Source organism: Rhinichthys klamathensis, unplaced genomic scaffold, assembly GCF_029890125.1.
Source record: "Rhinichthys klamathensis goyatoka isolate OS25496 unplaced genomic scaffold, OSU_Roscu_1.1 h1tg000246l_1, whole genome shotgun sequence".
Classification (NCBI taxonomy): Eukaryota; Metazoa; Chordata; class Actinopteri; order Cypriniformes; family Leuciscidae; genus Rhinichthys; species Rhinichthys klamathensis.
Genome location: NW_026606768.1, coordinates 26045 through 52801, shown reverse-complemented (window position 1 = coordinate 52801; position 26757 = coordinate 26045). Strand labels below are relative to the sequence as shown.

General features: G+C 36.1%; 5 protein-coding genes across 5 annotated transcripts; 4 read left to right on the top strand and 1 right to left on the bottom strand.

The window, feature by feature from the left end:
- The first annotated feature begins 5294 nt into the window (after window positions 1–5294).
- Window positions 5295–6744, top strand: rpp25l (ribonuclease P/MRP 25 subunit-like). The gene is made up of 2 exons (XM_056266203.1): window positions 5295–5515; window positions 5902–6744. The coding sequence occupies exon 2, from the start codon at window positions 5912–5914 to the stop codon at window positions 6581–6583; it is 672 nt and encodes a 223-aa protein (XP_056122178.1). The 5' UTR covers window positions 5295–5515; window positions 5902–5911; the 3' UTR covers window positions 6584–6744.
- Window positions 6745–7132: 388 nt separating this feature from the next.
- Window positions 7133–12006, top strand: LOC130100705 (uncharacterized). Its single transcript, XM_056266254.1, has 4 exons — window positions 7133–8279; window positions 9465–9587; window positions 10018–11214; window positions 11516–12006. The coding sequence occupies exons 2-4, from the start codon at window positions 9548–9550 to the stop codon at window positions 12004–12006; spliced, it is 1728 nt and encodes a 575-aa protein (XP_056122229.1). The 5' UTR covers window positions 7133–8279; window positions 9465–9547.
- A 1158-nt stretch (window positions 12007–13164) lies between these two features.
- On the bottom strand, window positions 13165–15529 carry si:dkey-11p23.7 (V-set and Ig domain-containing protein). Its single transcript, XM_056266181.1, has 3 exons — window positions 15388–15529; window positions 14910–15299; window positions 13165–13586 (listed from the first exon to the last, which is right to left on the bottom strand). The coding sequence occupies exons 1-3, from the start codon at window positions 15452–15454 to the stop codon at window positions 13165–13167; spliced, it is 879 nt and encodes a 292-aa protein (XP_056122156.1). The 5' UTR covers window positions 15455–15529.
- Window positions 15530–15733: 204 nt separating this feature from the next.
- On the top strand, window positions 15734–19796 carry siglec15l (sialic acid binding Ig-like lectin 15, like). Its single transcript, XM_056266231.1, has 7 exons — window positions 15734–15839; window positions 16011–16382; window positions 17040–17393; window positions 17501–17528; window positions 17621–17703; window positions 19170–19355; window positions 19474–19796. The coding sequence occupies exons 1-6, from the start codon at window positions 15776–15778 to the stop codon at window positions 19343–19345; spliced, it is 1077 nt and encodes a 358-aa protein (XP_056122206.1). The 5' UTR covers window positions 15734–15775; the 3' UTR covers window positions 19346–19355; window positions 19474–19796.
- Window positions 19797–20580: 784 nt separating this feature from the next.
- On the top strand, window positions 20581–25270 carry cmtm7 (CKLF-like MARVEL transmembrane domain containing 7). The gene is made up of 5 exons (XM_056266260.1): window positions 20581–20805; window positions 23067–23240; window positions 23325–23423; window positions 24479–24560; window positions 24670–25270. Exons 1-5 carry the CDS (start codon window positions 20692–20694, stop codon window positions 24681–24683), a joined length of 483 nt encoding a protein of 160 aa, XP_056122235.1. The 5' UTR covers window positions 20581–20691; the 3' UTR covers window positions 24684–25270.
- Window positions 25271–26757: the final 1487 nt, after the last annotated feature.

The following is a 26757-nucleotide window of genomic DNA, read 5'->3' as shown; positions in this document are numbered from 1 at the left end:
ATCCTGAATTATGTTTTCAACTTAGCTTAGACATCAACTCAAATGGAAGCAGGAAATAGATCCTGGAGTTACGAATGCCACATCAACAATAAAATGTATAGAATTAAAATTCTATAAAGCATGATATTTGGTATCAGTCATGAGTTATGCATTATGTTTTTTTTTTTAAAATGTATGCAGTCCTTATTTGTGCCTTATTAAATATTAATTCAACACTTTCTATAGTATCATCTGCTGATTTAATGCTCAAAATGAAGTATTGAGGCTGATGAAATAATGTTACATAGTGTACATATCTAGTAAAACATTTAGTGACCAATATAATCCACTTCATGTACGGTAGCAAGTTGCTGTATCAAAGAAAGTCTGTAAATATGCATATCACTCTGTGCAAACAGAATCCACTCAACAGACATTGTCTCAGGCCTGATGAGAACTGCATCTGACTCTGCAGGACTGCATGAATCAATTTTATCGCTTGGCGAGCTTAATAGCTCTAATCTCACCTTGTAGGAACCATTAATCAGCCTATTTATGACTTTAATAACTGTAATCATCCCTTATGGCATTGTTCTGTATGTTTGAGCCTGAATCATCTACCGGTATAATTGCTGAAAACTATACGATTTAAAGCAATCTCTATCATTTGATTAAATGAATAAATATGCTTTCATAAAGCACAGCATATACCAAACATTCTGTAGAATATTATCTCTAGAGCCAATTAATGTGCGTGTTGAGTGCTTTTTGTAGGTGCAAATTCTCTTTAACCAAGGCTGGATAGATGAGGGTATTTACTACCCACAGAACTATTATAACCTGTCGGAATGTAAAACAACTATATGTCATAGCTACTGTACATTCAGGCTATTGTCAGCAGAGATGCTATAGTGAAGCAAACATTGACAAGCACTCAAGAGAAGATCAAGTCTGTCCAGCTTCAGATTAACGGTTCAATGGAATGGATGGTATGATCAGCATTGTCGCTAGACCGTCTTTATTAGTACCCGAGGGTATAACCACATAGGGTAATAACCAAACAGTTGATGGGCCCCATTGACTTAAAAGATACTATGGAAGTCAATGAGACTGGTTACCAACATTCTTCAAAATATCATCTTTTGTGTTCAGCAGAAGAAAGAAATGCATAGGCTTATGGCAAGCCGTTTTAACTTTTATTCATTTCCAGGATATGAATTGTTGATATCAAGAATTACATTTTTTGATATCAACAATTACATTTTTGATATCAATTGAATTCTTGATATCAACAATTGAATTCTTGATATCAACAATTGAATTATTGATATCAAAAATGTAATTCTTGATATCAACAATTGTATTTTCACTAGTGAAATGTCACCATAGGCTGCCATTCAAAATCAATTGTTGATATCAAGAATTGATTTCTTACTAGTAGAAATCTAATTTTTGATATCAATAATTACATTGTTACTAGTAAAAATGCGAATTCCTGATATCAACAATTAAATTGTCACTAGTCTAAATGTCTATTCTTGATATCAACAACTGAATTGCTACTAGTAGAAATTTTCATTTTTGATATTTGAAAATGTATTTCTGATATCAATATTATTTCAGATATCTAAAATGGCTTTCTTAGTAACAATCACATTCATGATATCAGAAATTAACATTGTCACTAGTGAAAATTGAATTATTGATATCAAAAATTAACATTGTTATTCAAATGTTGATATCAAGAATAGACATTTCAACTAGTGACAATTTAATTCTTAATATCAAAAATAAAGTTTTTTTACTAGTAAGAATTGTATTTCTGATATGTGAAATTGGAATTTCAACTAGTAAGAAATCAATTCTTGATATCAAGAATTGATTTTGAATGGCAGCCTATGGTGACATTTCACTAGTGAAAATACAATTACAGATATCAAGAAATATAGTTTTAACTAGTTGAAATTCAATTGTTGATATCAAGAATTAGCATTGTTACTAGTGAAAATGTAATTCCTGATATCCAAAATTGCCATTGTTACTAGTGGAAATATTATTCCTGATATCAATAATTATCATTTTAACTAGTGAAAATGTAATTGTTGATATCAAGGATTCATATCCTGGAAATGAATAAAAGTTAAAACGGCTTGCCATATTATGCCATATTGGCTACAGGTTTGGAACAACTTGAGGGTGAGTAAATGATGACAACATTTTCACCCAAAAAGTATTCCTGTATCGTTTTGTTCTCCACCTAGGGGCCACAAACCGACAACAAGAATGAAGGAGCTGGAATCCAACATGGAAACAGTCTTTAATAGGCTATAGAGCTCGCCTTATGTCGCAGCTGTGTGGATAGAGACCTGATAGGTTGAGTTGAAGCTCATGGATAATCTCAATAGCCCATTTGACAATTTGGTTGAGAATTTCTGTTTTTCAGAGACGGATTACCAAACCACGACCCAGGGGAGGAGGACACGATTGATTCAAAGAAATCCTGATAAAAAAGGGTCATCATAGATTTATCAGTGTGAAATCTGGATAGTTTTCTGAGGTAAAACAGATGCTGGTGTCGCTTTTCACAACTCTCCTCAAAGGTCAATCTGTAGTCTACGACTGTATGTCACAAACCACAGCCTGGTCTTTACTGATCGTAGTATCATAATGTGAAACATAAGTTCTAAAATCTATAATCATATCCTTTGTGGTGCAGGGAGGAGATCCAGTCAGATGATTAAGGCAAATTTTATTTCTTAACAGCAGACAATCAAATAATAAATGAAGAGTAAAATTAATTCACATAATCAGAATTAAAAGTTTAATAAAGAAACATAAATGAACAGTTAAAATCACTTCTAATATTTCTAAGTAAAATATAATTCAAACTCGGAGTATAATATTCTTGCTTAAAGGTAAGTAAGTTGTTTGAGAGAGCTCTCTTAAGACAAGTTGCCAAAGGAACAGGGTCTCATCCAAGTTGAGATTGACCATTACAGAAAATATTCTTCCTCTTATGCAGATGCTTATCAGCACAGCTAGGCTAAGTTCCTCTACTATCACATTGAGCAGACACTAACGACAAAAGCACATCGTTCTTTTGTGGTTTCACACCGTCGAGGGGGGCCGTACACACATTGTCTCGTACCCCAAAGGTGTCAGAAAGTTGTTCATCTTAATACAATACAGAACAACTGCACAACATGTCTCTTCTGCAAGATCTTTAGCTAAGATAACATTCGTTTATCACTTTATTCTGAGATATTTGAGTGTTTGTGGTCTGTCTATTGGAAATGTATAGATTCTTGACCTCATCAAACAGCATACAAAAGTTCACGCTAAGTCAATCAGCTAAATTTGAGGCATAAAGATTAATAAAAGAAAAGCATTTAACATCAAATTATAATAATGGTAACACACGATAGTAATGAGAAACATATCAACATGATAATAATGATTTCTTTAAAATATTTTGATTACATTTGATTAAATGATATTTAAGGTCTAAATGATTAAATGATAAAACATAAGTAGGGGAGACCGGGGAAGGTTGTAACATGGGGAGAGTTGTAACACCATCAATAGGCTTTATGCCACAGCTTCACTACTTCCTGAACTTCAGCCAGCTCCTTTGTTTCCTGTCTGTCATTATTGGACAAACTGATTAATCCAGGTGTGCCTGATTATTGTTACTGAGGCCAGGCACACCTGGATTAATCAGTTTGTCCAATAATGACAGACAGGAAACAAAGGGCTGGCTGAAGTTCAGGAAGTAGTGAAGCTGTGGCATAAAGCCAATTCCACCAGTTAGGGATAAGATGTGAGTCATGTGATCACTTCAGTATTTTACTTCCTCCCTGATCCAGCATGGTGATCTAAAGGCTGGAAACAGGCACATGCAGAATATATAGAGAAAAAACTGATTTTGAAATTTTGACCAATGCTATATTTTGTTTAGTATCTATACTATTGCAGATACATTAGATTGAATAGTAGTTTCTTAGGCAATAAGTGATGCATTTCCCCCTGCAATTTCAAACCACTATGCTAATACAGCTTGCTCAACATTGGTTGATAGGGGTGGGGTGGTTTGTAACACTTATTTAAAAAGTCTTACAACCATCCCCTTACTAAGAATATAACTAATATAACTTTCTTTTTAAAGAATAACTTATGGCATGGAAAAGAAAGACTGACAGAGGTGAAATGCACCCTATAGTTTCTGGGCCCATCAAGCCTGCACTCCAGGGTTACCAGCATCATTCATCTGTCAGACCTGTGACTATGATTAAGAATATACACACACTCACACGCACATTGACATGTTATTTTTTGTTAGACTTAAAGATGTGCAAAGATGTTCTTTAATCTGGTACATTGTTGTAGTTTTTTTAAGTAGGCCCTATACGTTTGTTTAGTAGATTAATTTACACACACAGATATGTTTTTTTTTGTAGACCTAAAGATGTACAAATATGTTATTTAATTAGGTGCATTGTAGCTAGTTCTGAATCGTTTGCTGGGATTTCTCACATACCGTAACGGGATATTTTATAATACAGAAAACAAAAACAGCAATGAGGTCATGATCTACCTACAGAAACAATACTCGCAAATGTCTCCTATAGACGGTTTTATCAGTATCATAAAAAGTATCAAAACATGAATACACTTTTGGTAGGCTACTTATGATTGTAATAATTATGATTCAACAATTTCAATTGATTTCGAACCTTATTCAATCTCAGACTGGTTTATAATTCCAGTTCTTAAGTCTGAACGCTTGGTGGCGCTAAGTTCTTATAAACCACTCTTCTTCACGGGCTGTGCCGGTCTGAGCTGTAACAACAGCTCTTTTACAAGGGACCATCAGAAAAATACAAATACATTAAGACGTAAAGATTTATGGATTTTAAATTTTAAATCATTTTAAAATTGAGAACAAAAGCAAAACTTTTTTTAGTTCATATACTGTTATCCTGACTGAATTCTCAGTAATTCGAGAGATTATCCTGAAGAGATTATTCTCCTCATATGTGGTCTTTGCATGAGCTTGCTTGTTTAGCTATATCAAATTTATTTTACTCCTTCACAAAATATTTAATTAATGCATGTGAGCAAAACATAAAGGAAAAAATATAAGTTATGTTATATGTAAATTATTTTTTTGGGGTCATGTTTGTTTATTTTTATTATTGTTTATTTATTATTTATTATTATTTTAAAATGTTCTAAGATTTTATAAAATTGCTAAATCAAAACTACACTTCCCATGAACATTTGAGGCACTTTACGGCAGACCTGACGTCACACGCCGTTACATGTGGATAAGCGATCTGTAGCTTAACGTTTGAATTTCGCAAATTGGGTCGGTTTAGCTGTAGTCAGATAACTCTGCATTTAAAAAAAAGGTTCTCGAAGCTAAGCGTCCATATTTCAGTTATATGGAACGACGCAAGCCCGCAATTATTTAGAAAAACAGCTGCAGCCATCTGAACTTGCTAGCCTGATCGCTACTTTAGCAAAGGAAACGAAAGTAAGTTTGTCATAATATTTTTCACGTGTCACTCTGAATAATTATGCTGTTTTCGATAACATATAAACACATATGTGACAACTAACTTGCCACGAGCTGTCATCTATGGAAATCATCCTTGTTCTGAGGACACTGCCAAATTTTTTTGTTTATTCTATTTACATTACGTGGATATGGGGATCTTTGAAACCAAAGTCATTGGTACAAAAAACGCACTTTTGCAGTTGGGCATAGAGTTCCTAATATACTAATAGATATATGTGGGGAATTTTTGTGAGATTTCTTTTTCCAAAACAAACTAGTACTCTTGAACCACAATACATTATTACTCAATACTCACATAACTGATATGCAGTCACTCATTCTGCCTTTTGTCCTTTGTGAAGGCTAAATGTCATGGAGAACTACAGAAAAGCACGCACAGTTGACCAGCCCTGCCTGTGTCCGTTCCCCGACCTGCCCAGCAACACTCCCGAAGTTCGAGTGAAGGATGGCAGCAAAGTCCGGAACCTGATGAGGTTTGCTTTAAGCCGTATGGAGGAGAAAGCCCCTTCAACAGATCATCCAGACACCTGTGAAGGCTCAGAGGTGAGCGTTGGGTCGGGGGAGAATCTATGCCGCCAAATCGTGTTCACAGGTGTGGGTCAGAGCGTGGCTAAAGCCATCACGTGCGTGGAGATCATGAAACGCCGTGTTCGCTGCCTACACCAGCATACCAAGCTTGCCTACCGCACGGTTCAGGAGGTCTGGGAGCCCCTGGAGCCTGAGGCCGGCTTGGACAGTCTCACAGTCAGCAGAAATGTACCTAGTGTTTGGGTTCTGCTCTCCAGAGACCCACTTGATAGGAACCAGCCGGGTTACCAAGCGCCCGGTTCTTTTGATGCCTTTTGGGCTCAGGCTCTCAAAGAGGAAGCGGCAACCCCAAGACATGAACAGAAAAGGAAGAGGGGAGGAACAGGGGCAGGAAGGGTGGACGGGGCGGGCCGAGGAAAGGGTCCGCACAAGCACTCGGGCCGACCTGGAGGAGCACGTAAACCTCTAGGTCATGCTGGGGGTGGGCAGGAATGAATGAATTTCGCAGCTTCCTGCCACAGCCGTAGCTTGGTTTCTGTTGTCGGACACATTTTGATGAAGAATATTCAGTGCCGTATCTAATAAGCAGATTCTTGAGGATGTCTGTCATAAAATTGATGTTCAGTCCCTGAACAGTTCACCCAAATTAAAAACTTTATTCACCCTTATGCCATTTAAACAGTAGAATCAACACAAAAGGAGAATTTTTGAAGGGTTTTTATGCTGCTCTTTCCGTACAACAATATTAAATTTTGATCACGTTTGTCAATCTCCATAAAGCACCATAGAAGTGGTTCATATGACTTGTGTGCTATTATCCCAGTCTTCTAAAGCCATGCAAGTTTTCAATTAATAGTGACTTTAATTTGAATCCCTTCTGCACATAAAGGATTCAGAAGACTTGGAATATAACACACAGGTTTGAATTACAGAATGGACCACTTTTATAATGCATTTTGGAGCTTCTCAGGTTTGACAAATGTTTTCTTTTCTTTTTTTTCCTTTAAAATACTTTAGACAGAAAGGCCCAAAACTAAATTTCCAGTTTGAACTATTGTGCCAGAGACTAGAAAGAGGTATTTTCCTTTTTTATATACATCAGCATGTTTTTTTGTTAAAATCTCTTATTGCAAATACAATTATTCTTTAGGTTTCTTTAGCGATGATTGTGTTGGCTGTTTTTTCAGCATATATGGTATAAATTGTTTAAAGAAGTGTTAGAAATGTATAGATTAATTCAAATTGGCGATCATATGTTTAAATGGGGAAATGTTTTTTTATTTAGAGGAGGTGTTAGGTTGCTGCTTCAGGAAGCAATTCAAACCATATTGAAGTAAACAAACACCATTAATTTGATCTTTGTAATTATACTATTGCAGATTTGATTAACAGATCAAGTACCAGGCAAAGTTTTTCATGTCAAAAGAATGAAAATAGCCTACGTCATCTTTTGCCACTAACATATCAATTATTTTATGCAAAGGAAAGGAACTTGTGTATTTTGAATACCAAATATGTCTGCAGAAAATACACAAATTTGGGCTTAAAGGGGTCTGACCAAGCGCCACTGTTTTTTTAATGTCACAGCTCAGAAGGACTGAAGGCATCTAGATGTTGTATTGGGAGTCGTTTTTTTATATATTGTAAAATTCAAATGGAAAACATGTTATTGGATCAGATTTGGGCATATCAGCCCAACTTCAGACAAAACTCTAAATGAATTTCATCATGTTTTCCCAGCAGCACTGTTCGTTGGAGTAAATTACAAAGAAAGCGAACACTTAAGAGATATAAGGAGTTTAATGTTATATATTCTTTAGGAAATTTCTATTTAGTGAAATGCAGAAAAGAGAAGTTCAAACAGTGGAATTGAAAGTTGTGATGTGTTGATACAAACAATGGTCAGTTTTGTGGCAGATAAAATGTAACATTGAAAATGTACTGTTTTGAAACTGAATTATTTTGAGTGAATAAAGTGTGGATTCTGAAGTTTGAAGTTGTTGGTGAATTTCTACATTTGTTATATGAAACTTGTTGATCTTAAGACTCAAATCTTTCCAGCATCTTATGCAAAACCACATGGGGAGAGGAGAGAACGATTTTTGAATGTCAAATGTTCTTTTACTGAATGAACAGAGAATGCACGGCTCACTCTGTTCAAATAGAAGAAGAGCGCTGATCAAAATATAAGGTAGGATATTTTTTGCATTATTCTTGAGTCAATAAAAATGCTTAAATATTTTTGAATGTTCTTCTTTCAAAAGTGGTCTAGCACTATAACAAAATGTAGATACTATTTTTCTTCAGAAGGGAATCTAATTCAAGGTGATGCAGAATAATTAGATGTCGTCATTATAAACAGTTGTTAATTCTATAGAAATACCAACAATTTAAGCACATGACAAATAAGTTTATTTGGATGAATAAAAAGCTTTAATACAGCCTCCTAGATATTAACTGATATCAAATGGTTTTGTTTATGGTATTTAATATACTTTGTATGACATTTCAAACCTTAATTTAATATGTGACTACTCAATCTAAAGCTGCTCAACACATTTGCTGAAGAGTAAATATTAATGTTGTTACCATTAATGATAGTAACCATCAGGATTGTTTCATATATTCTTCTTGATAGCTATAACATGTCTATTTGTTTGTTTATTATTTTAATTTTCTTGCTTGTTTAGTGTAATAATTTCACTGCCACCTGAAAACGTGTAATGACAGTCCTAGATGTGCATGTACAGTATGTATGTGTGTATGTATATATAATGAATACTTTTATGGTGCAATAAATTGGTCAAAAGTGACAGTAAAAATATTTATAAAGTAACAAAATATTTCTATTTCAAATAAATTCTGCTCTCTCGAACTTTCTTAAAAAAATCCTGGAATAATGTCACTTTCCACAAAAAAAAATATTAAGCAGCACAACTTTTTTTTTTTAATAAAAATTATTATAAGAAGAAATGTTTCTTGAGCACCAAATCATATTAGAAGGATTACTGAAGAATTATGTGACACTGAAGACTGATGAATATTGCTATCACAAGAATCAATTTTATATATATATATAATACAAAGGATATATTTAATTGTAATAATATCTAACAATTGTATCTGCATTTTTACCAAACCCAAACGTTAAAAAACTGCAAATGAGAGACAAAATATATTGAAAGCAGGTATTTTACATAGTAGTCTTGTTTCAGCACTAGTTTGACTAACTGTAACAAGAGCCTCCTCAGTGGAAAAATATTATCGTCTTTTTGAGTGCACGTCAATTTTGTACAGTGAACACACTGGATCAACTGAGTGTTTTTAACAAATCTCCTAAATAATTAGTATTTTACTCTTTCTTTTTTTTTGGCAGGTCAGCACACAGCAGTGGCTTACCATCTGAAACCAACTTCACGAGTCACTCAACGAGGAGCTGCGTAGGCAGAATACGCAGTCATGTTGACTGTTCTGTTGACCATTTTAATGTTTAGTCAAGGTAAGTTACTATCTAATGGGATTTCTAGGGATGCACTAATACAATAAGATAACTCCAGAAGATAATATATTTTTTTAATCAAATTGTCCTACCCTTGAAATCGCTGTTACAAATATTACAATTGGCAGTCTTTCTTTTTGTTCATGTTTAAAAAAACACAAATCTTTGACATTTTCAAAGTAGTCCAATTTTGTCGAATCAAGTCATCATTTCAGTGTTCTCAGAGACATGATAATGATGATATTGTTATCATATGATGATTATATTTATATAATCAAATGATGATATTGTATGACCAAGTACAAGTATTTACCCTCCATTATCAACAGAGCAATATTAGTGCATCAGTAGTGATTACCACTGGCTGAAAATAAATTGGATTAAATGGCAAAACAAACTGATTTATGATTGGGCTGTTGAACTTTCACAGGGCTTTCAATGGACAGTCGTGGGACTAGTTTCATCACTGCATTCCCTGAGAATATTGCTGTTTATTATAAAAAGACCATAAACCTACTGAAAATCACCACCCTCCACCCAAACACTATAGTCAATGTCACCTATCTGGCCAAAGGCACCGTCAACACCACTGAATGCATCATAAACGGGACCATTCTGACAGTGTATTTGACAAAGAACGTTGAAGAAAACCGGTTTGTTTCTTCCAATAAGTCTTTTCGAATCACCAGTGATAAAAACGTCACAGTTCTTTCTGTGAGTGGATGGCAGGGGAGATTCCAGTCTCGTGTTGTCCAGCCTGAACAACATCTCGGAACGGTATATCAGGTCCCTGCTCTGAATTACACCAAGGTAGCCGCATCCTTTAGCCTTTTAATGACATCGGCGGACAGATTTCTTCCTTTTAGGCTGATGATTATCAATGCAGTAGACAGAAACAACAGTGTCACCATCAAACAGGTTGACGAAAGAGGTCAGAGCCAGGCAGATAGAATAACACTCGGTCCTTACGAGCTTTTCCAGATTGAGATTAATGGGACAGTGAGAGAAATAAATGCAGTGGACAAAGTGGCTGTGCTCCTGACCCATCCGTGTTTTGACGCAATAAACTGCTCATGCAACATGGTGGTGAACCAGCTCAAACCCCCAGTGTTTGACAAGATTCCAGCCACATTCCTCGTGCCCTCTATCTTCAGTGCCAAACAGCTACTTCTGACAACAAATCAATCCTGCAAAGTCTGTCAGGGTCTTTCTAGTAATTGTATTTTGGTGCAAAATTCTACAGACATCTTGCCGTTCTCCTGGAATTTTATTTCTACCACTGTGCATGTTTCCCTCCAATTAATCAGTCCTGGACTCATTCTAGACCTCATTCCGACAAGCATGTTCTCTGGCTGCTATCTGTTAGGTTTTAATTCTTCACGCAGTGGGGCTTTGGTGATTACTAATACATCCAGCACTAATGGTGTGCGAATAAATGATCAGCCTTTGCCTTCAAGCATCAAATGGAGCATTATGGAAGGCACAGAGTACTCTTGGGCTCTGGTGGAGACACAAGAGATAGGCACTATCTGGCATCCTACCTCAAAGATCGGTGTATATATGATAGAACGCTTGGAGTCCAACATTATTTATGGGAGCCCAGCAATAGCTATAAATACGGACCCAGGTAAGTCTGTGTTTAAAGAACCATAATTGTATTCTACACATATTTACTAAGACTGTCATTTTGAATTAATTAACTTTATATATATATATATATTTTTTTTTTATATATAAAAATATGATTATTAGATGTACATATACTGTATAATTTTTTTTTAACACATAGATACATACTGAACCTTTCATGCTATACTGTGACTTTTTAGTCAGGTTAATCGGTTAGCAGCATGCTATGCTAATTGGTTAGCACTTTGAAAACGGTTCAATACCAACTGAATACCAAATATTTGTTTGTGTGTGTTTAGATGGTAATGGTTGTCTGGTGACTCCGGAGACGTTTGTACTTGGTAAAGATGAAATGAGCTGGTTCATGTCCCGTAAGTACTGCTTGGAAAACGCTGATCAGCTTGCCAGGATCGTCGCTAACAGCTCGGTGAATAGAATGGTTTTGAACACGACAGTCCAAGAATCCAAAGAGGGCTGGATCGGTCTGCGGCGCAACCTGTACACAACAGAGTGGTACTGGAAAAACGAGGACAATTTTCCATCCACTGTGGAATTCACTTACTGGGAGAGAGGACATCCTGAAAAACCTGAGAAAGGCTTGTGTGCCTCAATTTCCTTGGACCCCAGCAAGAAATTCAAGTGGAAGAGCGCAGGCTGCTGTACTAAAAAGAAACCTGTGTGCTATCTATCCATAAAATATCTCACTTACAGTGATACTGTAAACAACTTATGCCTCAATTACAATACTTATGTAAACTCCTTTCAGGACTGTATGTTTAGGGGTCAATAGAGAAAATAGTATAATTTTCATGCTCAAAGTTAATCTGTCTAGACCAGGGGTAGGCAAGTTCGGTCCTAGAGAGCCGCTGTCCTGCAGAGTTTGGCTCCAACACTGAAAAAAACCTCTCCTGCCTATAGCCTTAGTAATCCTGAAGACATTGATTAGCTTGTTCAGGTGTGTTTGATTAGGGTTGGAACTAAATTCTGCAGGACAGCGGCTCTCTAGGACCGAACTTGCCTACCCCTGGTCTAGACTATATAATTATACCCCTATATTAAACTAGATATAGGCCTATATGTTATCTGGTGGGCAATGACATTATATCATTAGAGAGAGCCTACTCTGTTAACTTTTTCTTCTTTTTAGGCTGAATGGGACTATTATTGGCCTTTTAGATGTTAGTGTTCAAGTTGAGATGCATTTTTAGGTGTATTCAGGTTAAGCTTTAAAACAGTGAAATTAATTAAAGAATGTTAATAAAACTAAATGAGTCCGTAGAACTTTTTTTTAAATACAAAATAATGTCATAGGCTTTATTTGATATTCATGTTAAGTCATTAATTGTAAAGGTAAAACATAATAGCCTACTGTAACAGTCATGTAATTCTTACAACTGTTTGTCTTAAATCTTTTTTTTTTTCATCTTACTTTCCAAACCCTCCAAGGACGTGTCATATATAGACCATTTTGCAGGATTAAATAAATTTTTGATGGATAAAATAAAGTCCCAGTCTGTTGGTTTTTATTAGGATTTGTGAGAAAAAAATCGTGGGGAAAAAACTATGAATTGTGATGAATGCCGTTTAATGTTGACTTGAAAGTGTCGAGAGGACAGAAATATATATTTTTTATGTATTGGTACAGCATATCGCAGTGTAAGACAAAGAAATATGTAAAATTCCCTATCTTTTCCAACTCAATTTCATTTTCAAAATGTTTATTTGACACTTATTTAACTTAATTGCAGGAACGAAGTTTGTAGATTTGATCAGTTAGTATTATATAAGTCACTTGATTAGATTTTCCAGACAGGTCAGACAAAGACGGAAGTCAGAGTCATATGGCTCACCTCAAAACAGGAAGTTTTATTTTAAGACTGTATTTTTAACGCACATGGGACAAGAAACAGTTTTGAAGACCAGAGTGTTTTGATTATTTGAGCATGACTTAATGATTATCCACGCTGCTGCTAAACCTCCTCTTGATCACCCAAGCTCCCACACCCAGAGCCAATAGCAGCTTTGTCCCCAACGCCAGAGCAAGAAGCAACACAAGGAGAGAGAAGGAGCTCTTTGCGGTTGACCTCTCTGGGCTGGGGGGCAAAACATAGAGAGTGGCTTGATCCTTCCCCAAAGAGTTTGAAGCCGCACAGATGTACTGTCCTCCAGGTTTGACGTCCAGTAGTTGGCTTGATGTGCGGTATTGCCCGGTAGCCTCCTGAGAAAGCAAGAATGAAGTATCTGCCTCTAGAACCCCATCTGGTGCGATCCACTGAACATCTGGGAGAGGGGAACCCTGAACGTGACACACTGCTTTAAAGCCAGATGTTTCACTCCCCTCAGCTGACAAACTCAGGATTCGTGGTGCAGCTAGTAGTGAGCAATACAAACAAAGCCTGTCAGAATTTAAGATTTTACTTCCTTTTAATGCATGAGTTGGAATTTGAATTGTATTGGCCCGAAGCAAGTATTTTTGCACTTCTGGATTCATCATCCTGAAGTCAAATATTTTTTTTTTTTTTTTGGTTAAATGTCAGAAAATATTTTCACATTTTATGCTACAACATGAAATACATCGGTAATACCCTACTCGAGATCTTTTAAGCTTTTATCCCCCAGTTTCACAGACAAGGCTTAAGCCTAGTCTCAGACTAAACTGCATGTTTGAGCTGGTTTAACTGAAAGCAACTTGCACTGACATATTTTAAAAATATGTCAGTGTCATTGTTTTGTCTCAAGATGCACACCAGTAATGTTTTTTTCTAGGGCACGTTTATAAAAGCTACTGAAAAATCCTAATTGAACTCAAGGCCTAATCCTGGTTTGGTCTAAGCCCTGTCTGTGAAACCAGGCCTATGTGTCTTGAAAAAGGCAGTAGCTAAAAAGGCCAACAGAGGTTTTCTGGGATATTAAATGTCATCATGTCAAACAGGTTAACTTATCTACTCACTAGTCTGCTTTTACAGCCTTGTTGTGTTTTGCAAAATATTCTAACTCAAACGTTCCATCATGTATATTTTAAATAAAGAGTAAAAGAGTTTTCGAAAGCTTAGTGCTGGTGACGTTGAAGGTCAACCATGTTGTAGTTTGTTTATAGTCTAAATGTAGCTTCTTTTTTTTCATTTAGGCTTCAAAATTTGTGTTAATTTGTGAAGATTATCTTGATAAAACTTGTAAAAGTCATAAACTTTTGTAGGCCACAGAACTTATGTTCTACAATAATCCAAAAGCCAAAGGAAAAATCCAATTGGGGTTCCAAGAGAGAACGGGGGTGAAACTAACTTCTGGGTTGGTCTACAAAAATGCGTCATTACTGCTGCGCTCTATTAAGAGAAATTCAACAGGCATTAGGAGAAACGATGCGCTCATCAAACTTGGTCCATAAATTCCAAGTCTATGCTTTATTGGTCTTGGAACAACCAATCAATTTGCTGTTAGAGTTCATACCAACATATTCAGGTTTTTTATTTATTTATTTTATTTACATTTCTCTCTTTTAGGGATAGCTATTGATTAGGTTATAATTGGTTGGGGTCAGAACTATGCTTGTTTGGACAGAAATGTTGTTCCAGCACCAACAAAAGATGTTGAATCAGGAAGCAATATTTTGGTCAACATAAAGATGCAATTTTACAATATATTTCCTTTCCCATTTCAAAGCATGCAAGTCAAGTCAAATGTTGTTTTTCTTACCCTCCACTCGTAGACGGGTTCCCAGCGTGTTTTCAAAGCTTGTATGAGGGTGCCCCGTTAACTCTACACGGCAGTAGTAGCGGTCACTATCCTTCAAGGTCACGCTGTTGATCCTGAGTGAGATGTCATGGTTTCGGTGGTTGCCCTCCAGACGGTAGCGGTGGTCCTGGTTGATCTTGGATTGGCACTGTTGGCTGTTGTTCAGGCTCGTGCAGCGGAACAGAACTGTGGCAGCCCGTCCGTGGCCCAGGGTCCATACCACATGCATGGAGGAGGGATGGGTGTGGTGCGGGTGGGTGAAAGAGCAGGGTAGCACTACCGGGTACCCCTCGATCGCCCGCACCTCAGTTGGTGCTTTCATCAACCAGCCGTCATCGTCTTTGGCTATAGCTAGAAAAATGTCTATAAAGCTTGAGAAGTTCAAAGCAAATAATTCTACTAAGTAATTCTATTCTAATTCTGTTTTGAATATTCTTACCTGCACTATGAAGGACCACCAGCAGACCGAGAGTTTTACTGAACCGTTGCACTTCCATTGCAGACATTTATGATTCATTATGAAAAAGAAAAAATCTACTTGCAACATGTTCCTATATTTCTGACTCACCATCACACATTACTGACTTCATGACATTAATAATTTCTTTCTTTTTATCTATCTATCTATCTATCTATCTATCTAGCTCTCTCTCTCTCTCTCTCTCTCTCTCTCTCTCTAACGGAAAAAAACTACCTGCACTTACCAGTTCACTTAAAAAGTTATTTGGGAAATGTAAGTAGACAGTTCCTTGTTTTAGTCAGTTCTTACCCTCATGTTTAGTCAGCATGCCTTCATTTTTTAAAGTGTCTCTCTGTGAGATCCAAGAATGTTCGCTCTAAAGAGGCGAGATTTTGTGTTTGGATTCCTTTCTTTTATTTGTAGTCTCAAAGGTATTTTTTATTGATTTATAGTCTTCTGGTCTAGCAGTCTTATCTTTTCATTTTTATAGTGTAAGAAATAATTAAAATTAAAGCAATTAATATAAACTGGATACAACAGATTTAGATTTTCTCAAGAATCTGAAGTTATTATATTGTATATTGTTCTGTTCTCATCCGCAGGCCTAACATGTTCACAATGGATGTCAGTACAGCCTCAGGTCAACGGCTCTTTGGGAGAGAATGTGATTCTCCCCTGCGACTTCACACATCCAAAACAAAATAATTACAAAGGCGTCATCATTGTCAAATGGATGAAGGGCAGAGAACTCATCTTTCACTGCAATCTTCACAACACGACAAATAGTCAAGACAACATTAACTGCACTGATCTAAGATCATCAGAGAGGCTCTCGCTTAACGGTTACCCCAAGAAAGGAGACATTTCCTTGCGTATCAGTCATTTAAAGTTTACCGATGCTACAAAGTACTACTGTAGGGTGGAGCTGGATTATGAAAGATGTTCTTCGACGGCCACGGAGCTTAATATCAATGGTGAGTGTTACACATTTGTATGATGACACAAAATATACAGTGGTACACACAATATATATTATATTATATAAGTATTTGGACACCTTTGGACACTTAAGTCACACTTTTCTCAGTACTTTCACTGGTGTAGTTCATTATATTTAAAATAAACATGTTCCACAAAGTTTAACAACCATTCACTGTAAAATATTTCTAACCTCCCAACTCAAAATTTTCTAGTGACTGGTCACATCTAAATTTTTCAATTGGCCCAAGAGAAATTCTGCAAATTGATCAAATTAAATTTGCAGAATTTCACTTAGGCCAATTGAAAAATTTAGGTGTGACCAGTCACTAGAAAATTTTGAGTTGGGGAGGTTAGAATTTTTTTACAGTGTTGTATTTATTTAAAACAACCATTACTGATTTTAAACAATGGTAACACTTTATTTTAAAGTGACGTAGTTCCATAAGTTAACAGTATTGCAGTAAATTATGCATAAATTACAAGGAACTTAACTTAAACCAAACCTTAACCTCAGTAACTCAGTACTTATTTGTGTAATTAACTTTGTTCTGTTCCGAAATACATACATACAAACATATAATGTTTATATTATTATTGGGACCACATGTACACATTCAATTACTGATATCTTTTTTGATGGTCAACTGTAGCTCCAGCACAAATCCTCAGCCTGTCCCTGGATTTAGATGCCAAAGCTAACGGTATGATGCTGAAATGCGTTGCTCACGGGAATCCGGTTCCAGAAGTGAAATGGACCTCCTCATCTGGACTGCTGGAAAATGGACGAATTAAAACAGACCACAGCAACTACATAGTCATCAGCTCAGTTCCATTCTCTGACCAGAACATGTACACTTGCCAAGCTGTGAACTCACTGGGCCGAGATCAGAGAACATTTCCACCAGATCATCCAAACTGTTTTGGTCTTTTGGTGGCGACTTGTTTTCTGGGATGTTTGCTGTTGCTTGGGCTTGTGGCGTTTGTTATAGAGGTGATAAAAAGAAGTAAGCATGACCCTTTTCTAAATATTATTTGTGCATTTTTGTCTTTATTTTTAAATAGTTTGTGCAAATTCTGATGTACTGTGTGTGTTATTATTTCCAAAAAAAAGGACGAAGTGTGCTGGGAGTCATGCAACAGTAAGAATGAATGTTATTCAATTAAATGGCCTCTGAAATAAGGAATCTTTAGTACAAAGTATTTTAATGTGTCATAATTGTTTCATTTTCAGGCAAATAGATGTACAAAGGGCTCAAACCTCTATATATCAAGCTAATGAGACAGTTTATGCCAATGTTAGCACTTATCCAGTTGGTGAGTATTAAACCATTAAGAAAACCAATATAATTGTCCATTATAGTATCATAATATGTGTATTATTACTATGTGATACACTACTATGAATGGACAATTAAATATGTTTTTTTTTCTGGGTGGGGGAGGGGGGTGGGGGGAGGTGGGGGGGGTGACCTAACCCTTTAATATAGGCTATTGTACATATTTGTGTACATATATTTAAGGGTTAGATCACCCAAAAACGAAAATTCTGTCATTAAAGGAGAACTCCGGCGCAAAATGAACCTTTGGTCTAATTACACATTGTTACCTAGTCAACCGTTATCTGAGATTTGTTTTCATGATTATCGAATGTAAATAGTTTTATCTCTAAAAACAGTTTAGCCAATAAAGCTAGTATAACGCTAGTATATTGGGCATAGTGTAATGACAAATAAAAATCGCTTGTTAATACCACTAACAAGGCTGAAAATAGCCCCACACTAACACGGTAGCATAATGAGGGTCCCTACCTTAACCGAAGCATTGAGAACTTTGTCAGTGTACAGACAGTTTAATAAGAAGATATTTTAAACATACAGTCAACTTCGCGTATACAGGCAGAAGCCATATTTGAAATACAGCCTTTACCAGTCGATCTACGAACGCCGATCCAAGTGCGCTGGTGAGATGTGAACGAGCTATAAGTTGTGATAAGGTGAGCGCGAACAGCAGGCTTGGATCGGCGTTCGTAGATCGACTGGTAAAGGCTGTATTTCAAAGATGGCTTCTGCCTGTATACGCGAAGTTGACTGTGTGTTTAAAATATCTTCTTATTAAACTGTCTGTACACTGACAAAGTTCTCAATGCTTCGGTTTGAAGGTAGGGACCCTCATTATGCTACCGTGTTAGTGTGGGTCTATTTTCAGCCTTGTTAGTGGTATTAACAAGCGATTTTTATTTGTCATTACACTATGCCCAATATACTAGCGTTATACTAGCTTTATAGGCTAAACTGTTTTTAGAGATAAAACTATTTACATTCGATAATCATGAAAACAAATCTCAGATAATGGTTGACTAGGTAACAATGTGTAATTAGACCAAAGGTTCATTTTGCGCCGGAGTTCTCCTTTAATTACTCACCCTCATATAAGACTTTCATTCATCTTTGAAACATAAATCATCTTTTTGATGAAATCTGAGAGATTTCTGTCCCTCCATTGCGTCAAATATCACTTTGATGCTTCAAAAAGTTAATAAAGAAATCGTAAAATAAATACATATAGCAGTTTAGTCCACATTTTCTGAAGAGACACGATCGCTTTACACGATGAACAGATTTAATTTAGGATTTTATTCACATCTCTCAGACTTCATTAAAAATATCTTCATTCGTGTTTCCAAGATGAACGAAAGTCCTACGAATTTGGAATGACATAAGGGTGAGAACATGATGACAGAATTTTTATTTTTGGGTGAACTAACCCTTTAATCTTTATAGGTTGTGAAACTAGACAAGATGACGTGTACTCAAAAGGGGTGTCACTAAAGGGAGGAAAGGTGGATCTGATTCCTGGACCCCAGAACCACAAAAATCCAAACCCACATCGCCCCCGGCCCCCCCCGCCCCCAACCACACACCCCACTTCCTCCCTCACCCCCGGAAGGCACCAGTGAAAAGTGAAAGGTAAGGACTATTTATGTGTAATATCATAAAAGCATTGTCTCAATCAAGGGTCAGTTAAATTGACCTTTATGTAGGCCCCATATATTTTCACAGATTTTTACCAACTTCTTGTCAACAGACCTCAAAGAGAAATAAAACCGATTTTGAAAGAAGATATCAAGTGTATCTAAACACAGCAACAAACAACAAAAATCTGGCCTTTAAATAGTTTATGTGAATAAAGTTGCAGTTTAAAATTAGACATTTGTCTTGTTTTTCCTTTTTTGTTTGTGTGATGCAGCAGTTCAATATAACTACAGGTTTTATTGCAGCATGTGAGCTAAACCTTACAAAAATCTAACATAGAAACTTCCAAATAACCACAGTTTGAGGGGAAAATCCCCATAAGAATGTAGTCTATATACATATCCGCTCGTGAGTTTGTGTGTTCAGTGATTTGTGAAGGGGGTGGGTGACATAACTAGACTCATTTTCACCCCCTTTGCTTGTGGTGGAAAATTCTCATATATATTCAGGAGAAAACTAAACACTAAACATGGCCACACATTCTAAATAAACACTAGATATAGTATAATACTGTTGCTGATTTTGGTCCCTCCTCTTATGGTGTTACAACCATGGTTACAACCATTGAAATAGAGAAGGTGGGTAGAAAGGTCAATCCCTTTACAGAAAGGAATTAAAATGGGCGTGCCTTAGTGAAGTTGTCTTTTATTCAGCTACGAAGGTGAGTAATAGGCCTATATATTTTTTATTTGAACTCTTTACGTACAGTATATATTCAATTCACTCACTATTATACGTTAATGTGTAAATTATTATCCAGAAATCGCTGCTGAAGCTACACGTTAACGGTGTTATCACGTGGTTTCTGTTACTTTTCAAGGTGCTGATCAACCTGGACCAATCACAGTCGTTTTTGATTACGCTATGAGAATAATAAAATAAACAAAAATCCTGTTATAAATATTTTTATGGTGTGTTTTGGTTCCTAGGTCAGATATAACTTATTATAGTTCATATATTTTAAAATGTTATGTTTTTGAATATAAATGTTTCCAAGAAGACGAAAAACGTCGAGAGTTTTGAATGCACCTCAGTGGAAGGTTCAGCTTTTGGGCCTTCACGCGCCCCCTCGTGGACGAAGATAGTTTACCATGGGAAACCGCTAGAAGCAACGACTCCGAGAGTATGTATTACCAACGTCTGTGGTCACACCCTGTTAAAGTTTACACACTTCTCTTGTCTCAGCCATTGGTCTCATGTGAGCAGCATTAAATAAAAATAATCTTGTTTTATTTGTAAAGTTCCTCATTAATTAGATAAATAAAACAGAATGCCTCACACTGTCATTACTACAACCACCACAACAACATCCACCGCGGATGGAGGATTTTGCAACATTGCTTATGCCCGTTCATTTCAAGGATTACTGAAAATCGGCCAAGTGGTAAGAGAAAGTTATACTTACATCACATTTATTTTACACATTTATTTTATGAAGTAAACGTAGGCATAGAATCCTAAATTTGAGGAAGATAGATGGTTAAATATGGTTACTGAAACTGACTGTTTTACACCGCCACTGACTGTGCTCCATTGACCGATTAACGGAACTTAAGTTCCCATGAATACTTTTGCTTATGTACGAACCATTCAAGATACAGTAATCAGTGGATTTATTTACAGTAGCTAATTTATTTAAATATCTCTGCAAACTAGTATACCAGAAGGTAAATCTAAACCTGATTTTCACTAACAAAAGTGCTAAAACGTAACTACCGTGGTATTACCATGTTTCTTTGTTTTGTTTTTTTGTTACACGTATCATGTTATTATATGTATTTTTATGGACAGTACAGTGTTATTTTTTATAGAAAAAAAATCCAACATGTACCATTGACTTATTTGAAAAGGTTGGATTAAACACCAAAATAGGGATATACTTCAAAACTATTATGTAAATCGAAGTAAGCCTACCATGGCAAATTGCCATGTGACACTATCACTATTATAGTACTGTAACATGTGGGACCTCAGTGAAAAGAGAGGACCCACAACAAAACCCACCAAAACCAAAGATCTTATATTTATCATTCTTTTTAAAGGAATTTGAGATATGATGTTACCACTATTCACACGTATACACAGGAAAAATCCCAATTTTTTTCTAAATTTGAATAATGTCTTTATTAACTGGGCTAACCAGCAGTAGTGTTTTGTGGTCAGAGTTTGGTTTAGTGTTGTATGAGAGAGAGAGAGAGAGAGAGAGAGAGAGAGAGAGAGAGAGAGAGAGAGAGAGAGAGAGAGAGAGAGAGAGAGAGTAGTAAGTGATGACAGGCAGTGATAATTTCTAGAGACTCACACACCCCGGATGCTCAGGAACAGCCGGCCCCTAAAATGGTCGCGGTGATGATTGTGATTTAGAGAGATTAGCACTGCAACCTGCAACCACAAAAAACTAAACAAAAAATAAAACCTGCAACCAGATTTCCAAAGAAATCGGTTCAACAGGAAACAACAGTGTTTACAGGAAAATAAACTTTTTTAGTGTTTGCATAAATTATTCAACTTTCTATGCAAGAGCAGTTCGTACTGAAGTGGAAATACATCATATTTTGAGCTTAAACTGTAATATACAAATATGATTGCAAAACCTGTGTTGCATTGTAATTATTGTAATTTAATTACTTTTACTCTTAATTTTTCTGTAGTTACATGTTCTGTATTAAATACTGTATAGAACAATTCTATATAAAACAATAGTGGATTAAACATCAAAACTGAACATCTAATGTTAAAATGTGTGTGTTTATAATGTAACCTTCTCCGTTTAAATACTTTGTGGCCAGTTCAAGAATAACTTATGCAATTTTATATGATTTATTTAAAAGAATTAAAAGAGCAGTTTCAAGTCTATCCTTGTATTGTTAGTAATTAGTAATGCCTTTAGAGAGAGAGTAAATATACAGTAATCTAATTACACTGTTGAAGATGTAATTAATAGCTAGTAATTAATTACTTTTTAGAGTAACTTACCGGGTAGTCTTACCCAACACTGTGCATAACTAAAACCTAAATTAATTTAGTTTTTGATGTTTCTATTTATTATTGTGTTAAAATGCAGAAATAGGACAATAATTCATAAAATATATATATTTTTTAACATGTAAAAAATAAATAATTTTTTTTTTAATTAAAAATCAGACAGTTAAACTTAAAATATCAGACACTTAAATATAAAAATAATTTATATTGGTCACTTCTAATGCTGATAAAGAAAACAACAGAAACTTCATTATTTCTTTTGGTCCAAGGACTTGTTTTATTTTCTGAGTTGTATTATCTTGTTGAAACCTTGTTATTTAAGTTAATCCCAGGTGTCACCAAGCAAAAGCATTGCTACCTCGTTCTGTGGTTTGTGTCTAAAGGTGATGATACACAGGGCAACTTTTTGAGCAATGTTGCTGGGCAATCTTGCCGAGCGATTGCTGCTTGGGCACTTTCCCATTGAAAATGGGCAATACATTTCTATCTGGATAATTTAGGTCGGTCGTGGGCCCTGCGTCTCATCTGGTTGCCCGTTGGCGGCAACATTGCTCAAAAAGTTGCCCTGTGTATCATCACCATAGGTAATTGTATTAGTGTTTGTCTGTGAAAGACAAGGGATTTTTAAATTAAATTGTCTACATCTGATTTGGTTTTGATCAGGTGATCCTCCTGATTGCTTTCCTCTGTGTGCACTGTGAGCGGCTCTACGCACACTCTGCCTTTCGCTACTTTGAGGTGGTCACTGCATGGTTTCTCGTCGTCTTCTTCTTCTTCTTCCTCATGTATTTGTTTCGACTTCAAAGCAAAATCACATGCATCAACTGGACATTGACGGCAAGTCGGCACAGTTCACATTTCACTTACGTATCTGCGAACTTGTTATATGCTACTCTAATGAACTCTTAATTGCTTTCACAGGAGTTTTTACATTATGCTGTAGGAGGAATCCTGGTCTTTATCGCCTCTATAGTTGTAGCTGTGAATAGTTATGGGATCTCATCTTTAATCGCTGGATCTGTGAGTGCTTGCAGTATGTACAGTACATGCAGCTGATTGGCCAAGGAAATGCTCAAAGACTTCTTGTGTAGGGAAGAGGAAGCAGGAAATACGTATCTGCAATGTTGCATCATGTCCTGTTACCGCCTGGGCAGTGCATGTGCAATTCTCATAAAGCTCTTTTAGGCATCAAAAATTACGTTTTATGTTTGGTAATTCATAATTGTAAAATATTGTTAAAGTGCCTCGGTTATGCTTTTTTTATATTACATTTTGGCCCTGTTTACACCTGGTATTAAGATCGTTTTTATCACAAGTGGACGACGCTAAATTTATATCGAGAGGATTTGAGTGTGTAGATCTCAGCACTTGACAAACACTCTAAACACATCTCACTTGCAATTGCTTTCAAGAAATCATCAGATATGCTTGTGATTGGCTACATTGCTCAACGCTGCAAAAATACGTTGTAAATAGAAAAACCTATTTATATTAGTTTCGACGCTCTCAAGAGCACATTCACCAAATCTGCTCATGTTCATCGGTTTATGATGAGAGTATCCGCGAGAGTGCAGAATTCAGTTTTCTGTTCACGCACTGAACAAAACTCCGGTGTTTCAGCGATGACTAATCTTAACGCCTCTGATTGGCCATTGCATTCATAAGTTCAACAGAGTCGTGTGTGATTGGTTATAGTGCGCAACGCTGTAAAAACGTGAAAAAAGTATGATGCAACACGAGCAGATCTAAATTTAAGGCCGCAATCAACACTTTATTACATTTTCATTTTCATTTTATTAATAGATTTAGTTTAACTGGGCTATTGCACCAATCACAGCAGACTGGGCCATCTGACCAATCAGAGCAGAGTAGGCTTCAAGAAAGGAGGGTTTAGAGAGACTGGATCCTTTATATAACGGATACCGTTTGAGACACTGTGAGAAAAGAGGTGTTTTTGACCTTGGATGCATGTGAACCTATTGTAGGAGAGCTGCAAAACAAAACTAGGAACCTTTAACATATCATAATAGGTGCATTTTAATATGTTACTAATCCCTGTTTTTACATAAACACAGGTGTTTGGCTTTATGGCTACTTTTCTTATTGCAATCAGCATATGGACTTCTTATAAGGTCACATGTGGCTCTCAACCAACTGGTGAGTCCTACCCTGTTTTGTGTAATAATGTAATTTGTGAAATATGAAATCTGTGAACACAGTTTAATTGAATTTGATTGCATAATCTCCTGCTAATACTCTCTTGAAGGTGCTGCAGTGTAACCAGAAGGAAGAAATTGAAGAAACTGGAAGTAGCAGGAAAAATTCTCAATTTGTTCTAGATGGATGATGAGTGCTTTGAGGACCTGGAAGGGACATTTTTAAACGTTTTGGAAGATGCTGTGTGCTTCAAGAGTAGATTTCTTCATCAAAATTTCAGTGCCTCAATGAACTTAACTGTCTCTTTTATCTCGGCATGCGCAGCAGCTGGGATCAACTTTTTCACCAGTAGTAATGGATTATTTTAAGAATGGAGTTTTATATTTATCAACGATGTCTGAAACTAAAAGGGGCCATTTCTGCAGTAGAATGTTTACATTATTTATTTGACAGTATTTCATGTGATGCAGATTTGATTCAGTGACTCCGATCAAAGAATATTTAGGCTGAAGTGAGGTGTTCATAAAGGATGGATGCTGGCCCACTGTTTTATTATTATTATCACAAGAGTTAAAGTGTATATTTACTTTTCACAGTATCTCATGATATTATTATATGCAACACAACTGTAAAGTTTGAAGAATGTATTTCTGGCTTTCTAAATGCGAGTCCCTTTGTTTTGTCCACTGTGTGATAAAAGGTAAAACGTCTTCTAGTGTTGTGTGTTGCTTCCTCTCTGATTCAAAACCAGAATTTGGGGCTCAAAACAGGTGGTAATACAATAGATAGAATATAATTTGCATTTGTTGCATGGTAATAACACTCATGAACAGCCAGGAACATGTCACATTTGAATTCAGAATCAAAATAAATATTATTTAGCATAAAATTAAGGTATTTAAAAAAAAAAGTTTTTGCATTGTTACATTTTTATAACAAGCAAATCTCCCCAATTCTCATTAACATGAGTTAAAAAACTAAATTGAATTGTAAAGTGTTTATACTTGATTATACAAAATAATGTCACAATGGTCATACGTTTTTTTTTCTTTATTACTTTTTTTCTTTTGGTTTTGGCATGTGTTTTCTGGCCAAGTGTTTGTTAGAGTTTAGTCAGTGTGACTTTAACATAGCAAAATGATATGGCTTATTAGACATGCTACCTATTTAAATGTTTAAGACATCCAGCAGAAGTGACTTATATCATGCTCACTACTCATGGTTACAGTAAGTGGGTGTTGCTGCTGGGCAAGAGATACAGGAAAATCCTGACCACAATCAGGGAAATCCCTCGAAAAGAGAAAGAAGAAAATATAATGACATGCTAGATTGTTGTTGTAAGTCTGCTGTAATGGGGAAGGGAAACTATGAGGGAAATGAATTCCATAGGGAATAATTATGCTATATTTATGGATGTAGGGAGGGTAGGGAAGGAGTGAAATGGACAGAGCTGCCCACATTCCATTTTAGTATTCCAGCTAATTTGGAAACATGAATCATGCCCATATCAACTCCCCCTTAAGGTTCTGTTTAGACTAGAGTACTGTAAGCCCAGTGAAAGAAGCTCTCCCATTGGCTAAAGTAAAGCAACTTATTACTTTGGTAACCTATTATACTCACACTCACATTGAAATGCCCAAACAAACAGAAAAAAGGGGGTGGGAAATGGTTTGGGTGTATGAATTTCTCACAGTGGTGGGTTATACTTTACAGAAGTGAAAGAGTTAAGCAAGCACAAACCCTGAATGACCCACAAAATGTGGTCTGATGTTGGAAACATGCTGATCTTGATGTTCCTCAGAACATAACCTAGAGACACTTAGCTATAGCCTACCTGGAATTAAATACAAGACCTTAAAAAGCACTTTGTGGATTCTCACGTGTGTGTGTGTCGTGTGTGTGTGTGTGTGTGTGTGTAAAGTCTCCATAAAGTCGCCATTATGGAAAGTCTCAATAAATATCCTCACTTGTGAAATATGACAACCAATAGTGAGGACATTTAACTGGTCCTCTATAGTTACAAAGGCTTATATATTGGCCAAAACAAAGGCTTATATATTGGCCGAAACAAGTGATTATTTAAATTGAGTGTTTTGCACATGTTTCTGTGATGGTTAGGTTTAGGGGTAGGTGTTGGTTTTTTTGGTCTCCATGAGAAAAACAGCTTATCAATCATTCATACTAAGTGATTTTTTTT

Excerpts from the sequence above, each read along its gene's own strand:
- rpp25l (XM_056266203.1), top strand. The coding sequence starts at position 5,912 with ATGGAGAACTACAGAAAAGCACGCACAGTTGACCAGCCCTGCCTGTGT.
- LOC130100705 (XM_056266254.1), top strand. The coding sequence starts at position 9,548 with ATGTTGACTGTTCTGTTGACCATTTTAATGTTTAGTCAAG. Across the intron at positions 9,588-10,017 it reads CATTTTAATGTTTAGTCAAG|GGCTTTCAATGGACAGTCGT; the intron begins GTAAGTTACTAT and ends GAACTTTCACAG. Across the intron at positions 11,215-11,515 it reads AGCTATAAATACGGACCCAG|ATGGTAATGGTTGTCTGGTG; the intron begins GTAAGTCTGTGT and ends GTGTGTGTTTAG.
- si:dkey-11p23.7 (XM_056266181.1), bottom strand. The coding sequence starts at position 15,454 with ATGTCTGCAATGGAAGTGCAACGGTTCAGTAAAACTCTCGGTCTGCTG. Across the intron at positions 15,300-15,387 it reads GGTGGTCCTTCATAGTGCAG|CTATAGCCAAAGACGATGAC; the intron begins GTAAGAATATTC and ends ACATTTTTCTAG. Across the intron at positions 13,587-14,909 it reads AACCCGTCTACGAGTGGAGG|CTGCACCACGAATCCTGAGT; the intron begins GTAAGAAAAACA and ends GCTCACTACTAG.
- siglec15l (XM_056266231.1), top strand. The coding sequence starts at position 15,776 with ATGTTCGCTCTAAAGAGGCGAGATTTTGTGTTTGGATTCCTTTCTTTT. Across the intron at positions 15,840-16,010 it reads TTTTATTTGTAGTCTCAAAG|GCCTAACATGTTCACAATGG; the intron begins GTATTTTTTATT and ends TCTCATCCGCAG. Across the intron at positions 17,394-17,500 it reads TATAGAGGTGATAAAAAGAA|GACGAAGTGTGCTGGGAGTC; the intron begins GTAAGCATGACC and ends TCCAAAAAAAAG.
- cmtm7 (XM_056266260.1), top strand. The coding sequence starts at position 20,692 with ATGCCTCACACTGTCATTACTACAACCACCACAACAACATCCACCGCG. Across the intron at positions 20,806-23,066 it reads TACTGAAAATCGGCCAAGTG|GTGATCCTCCTGATTGCTTT; the intron begins GTAAGAGAAAGT and ends GGTTTTGATCAG. Across the intron at positions 23,424-24,478 it reads CATCTTTAATCGCTGGATCT|GTGTTTGGCTTTATGGCTAC; the intron begins GTGAGTGCTTGC and ends ACATAAACACAG.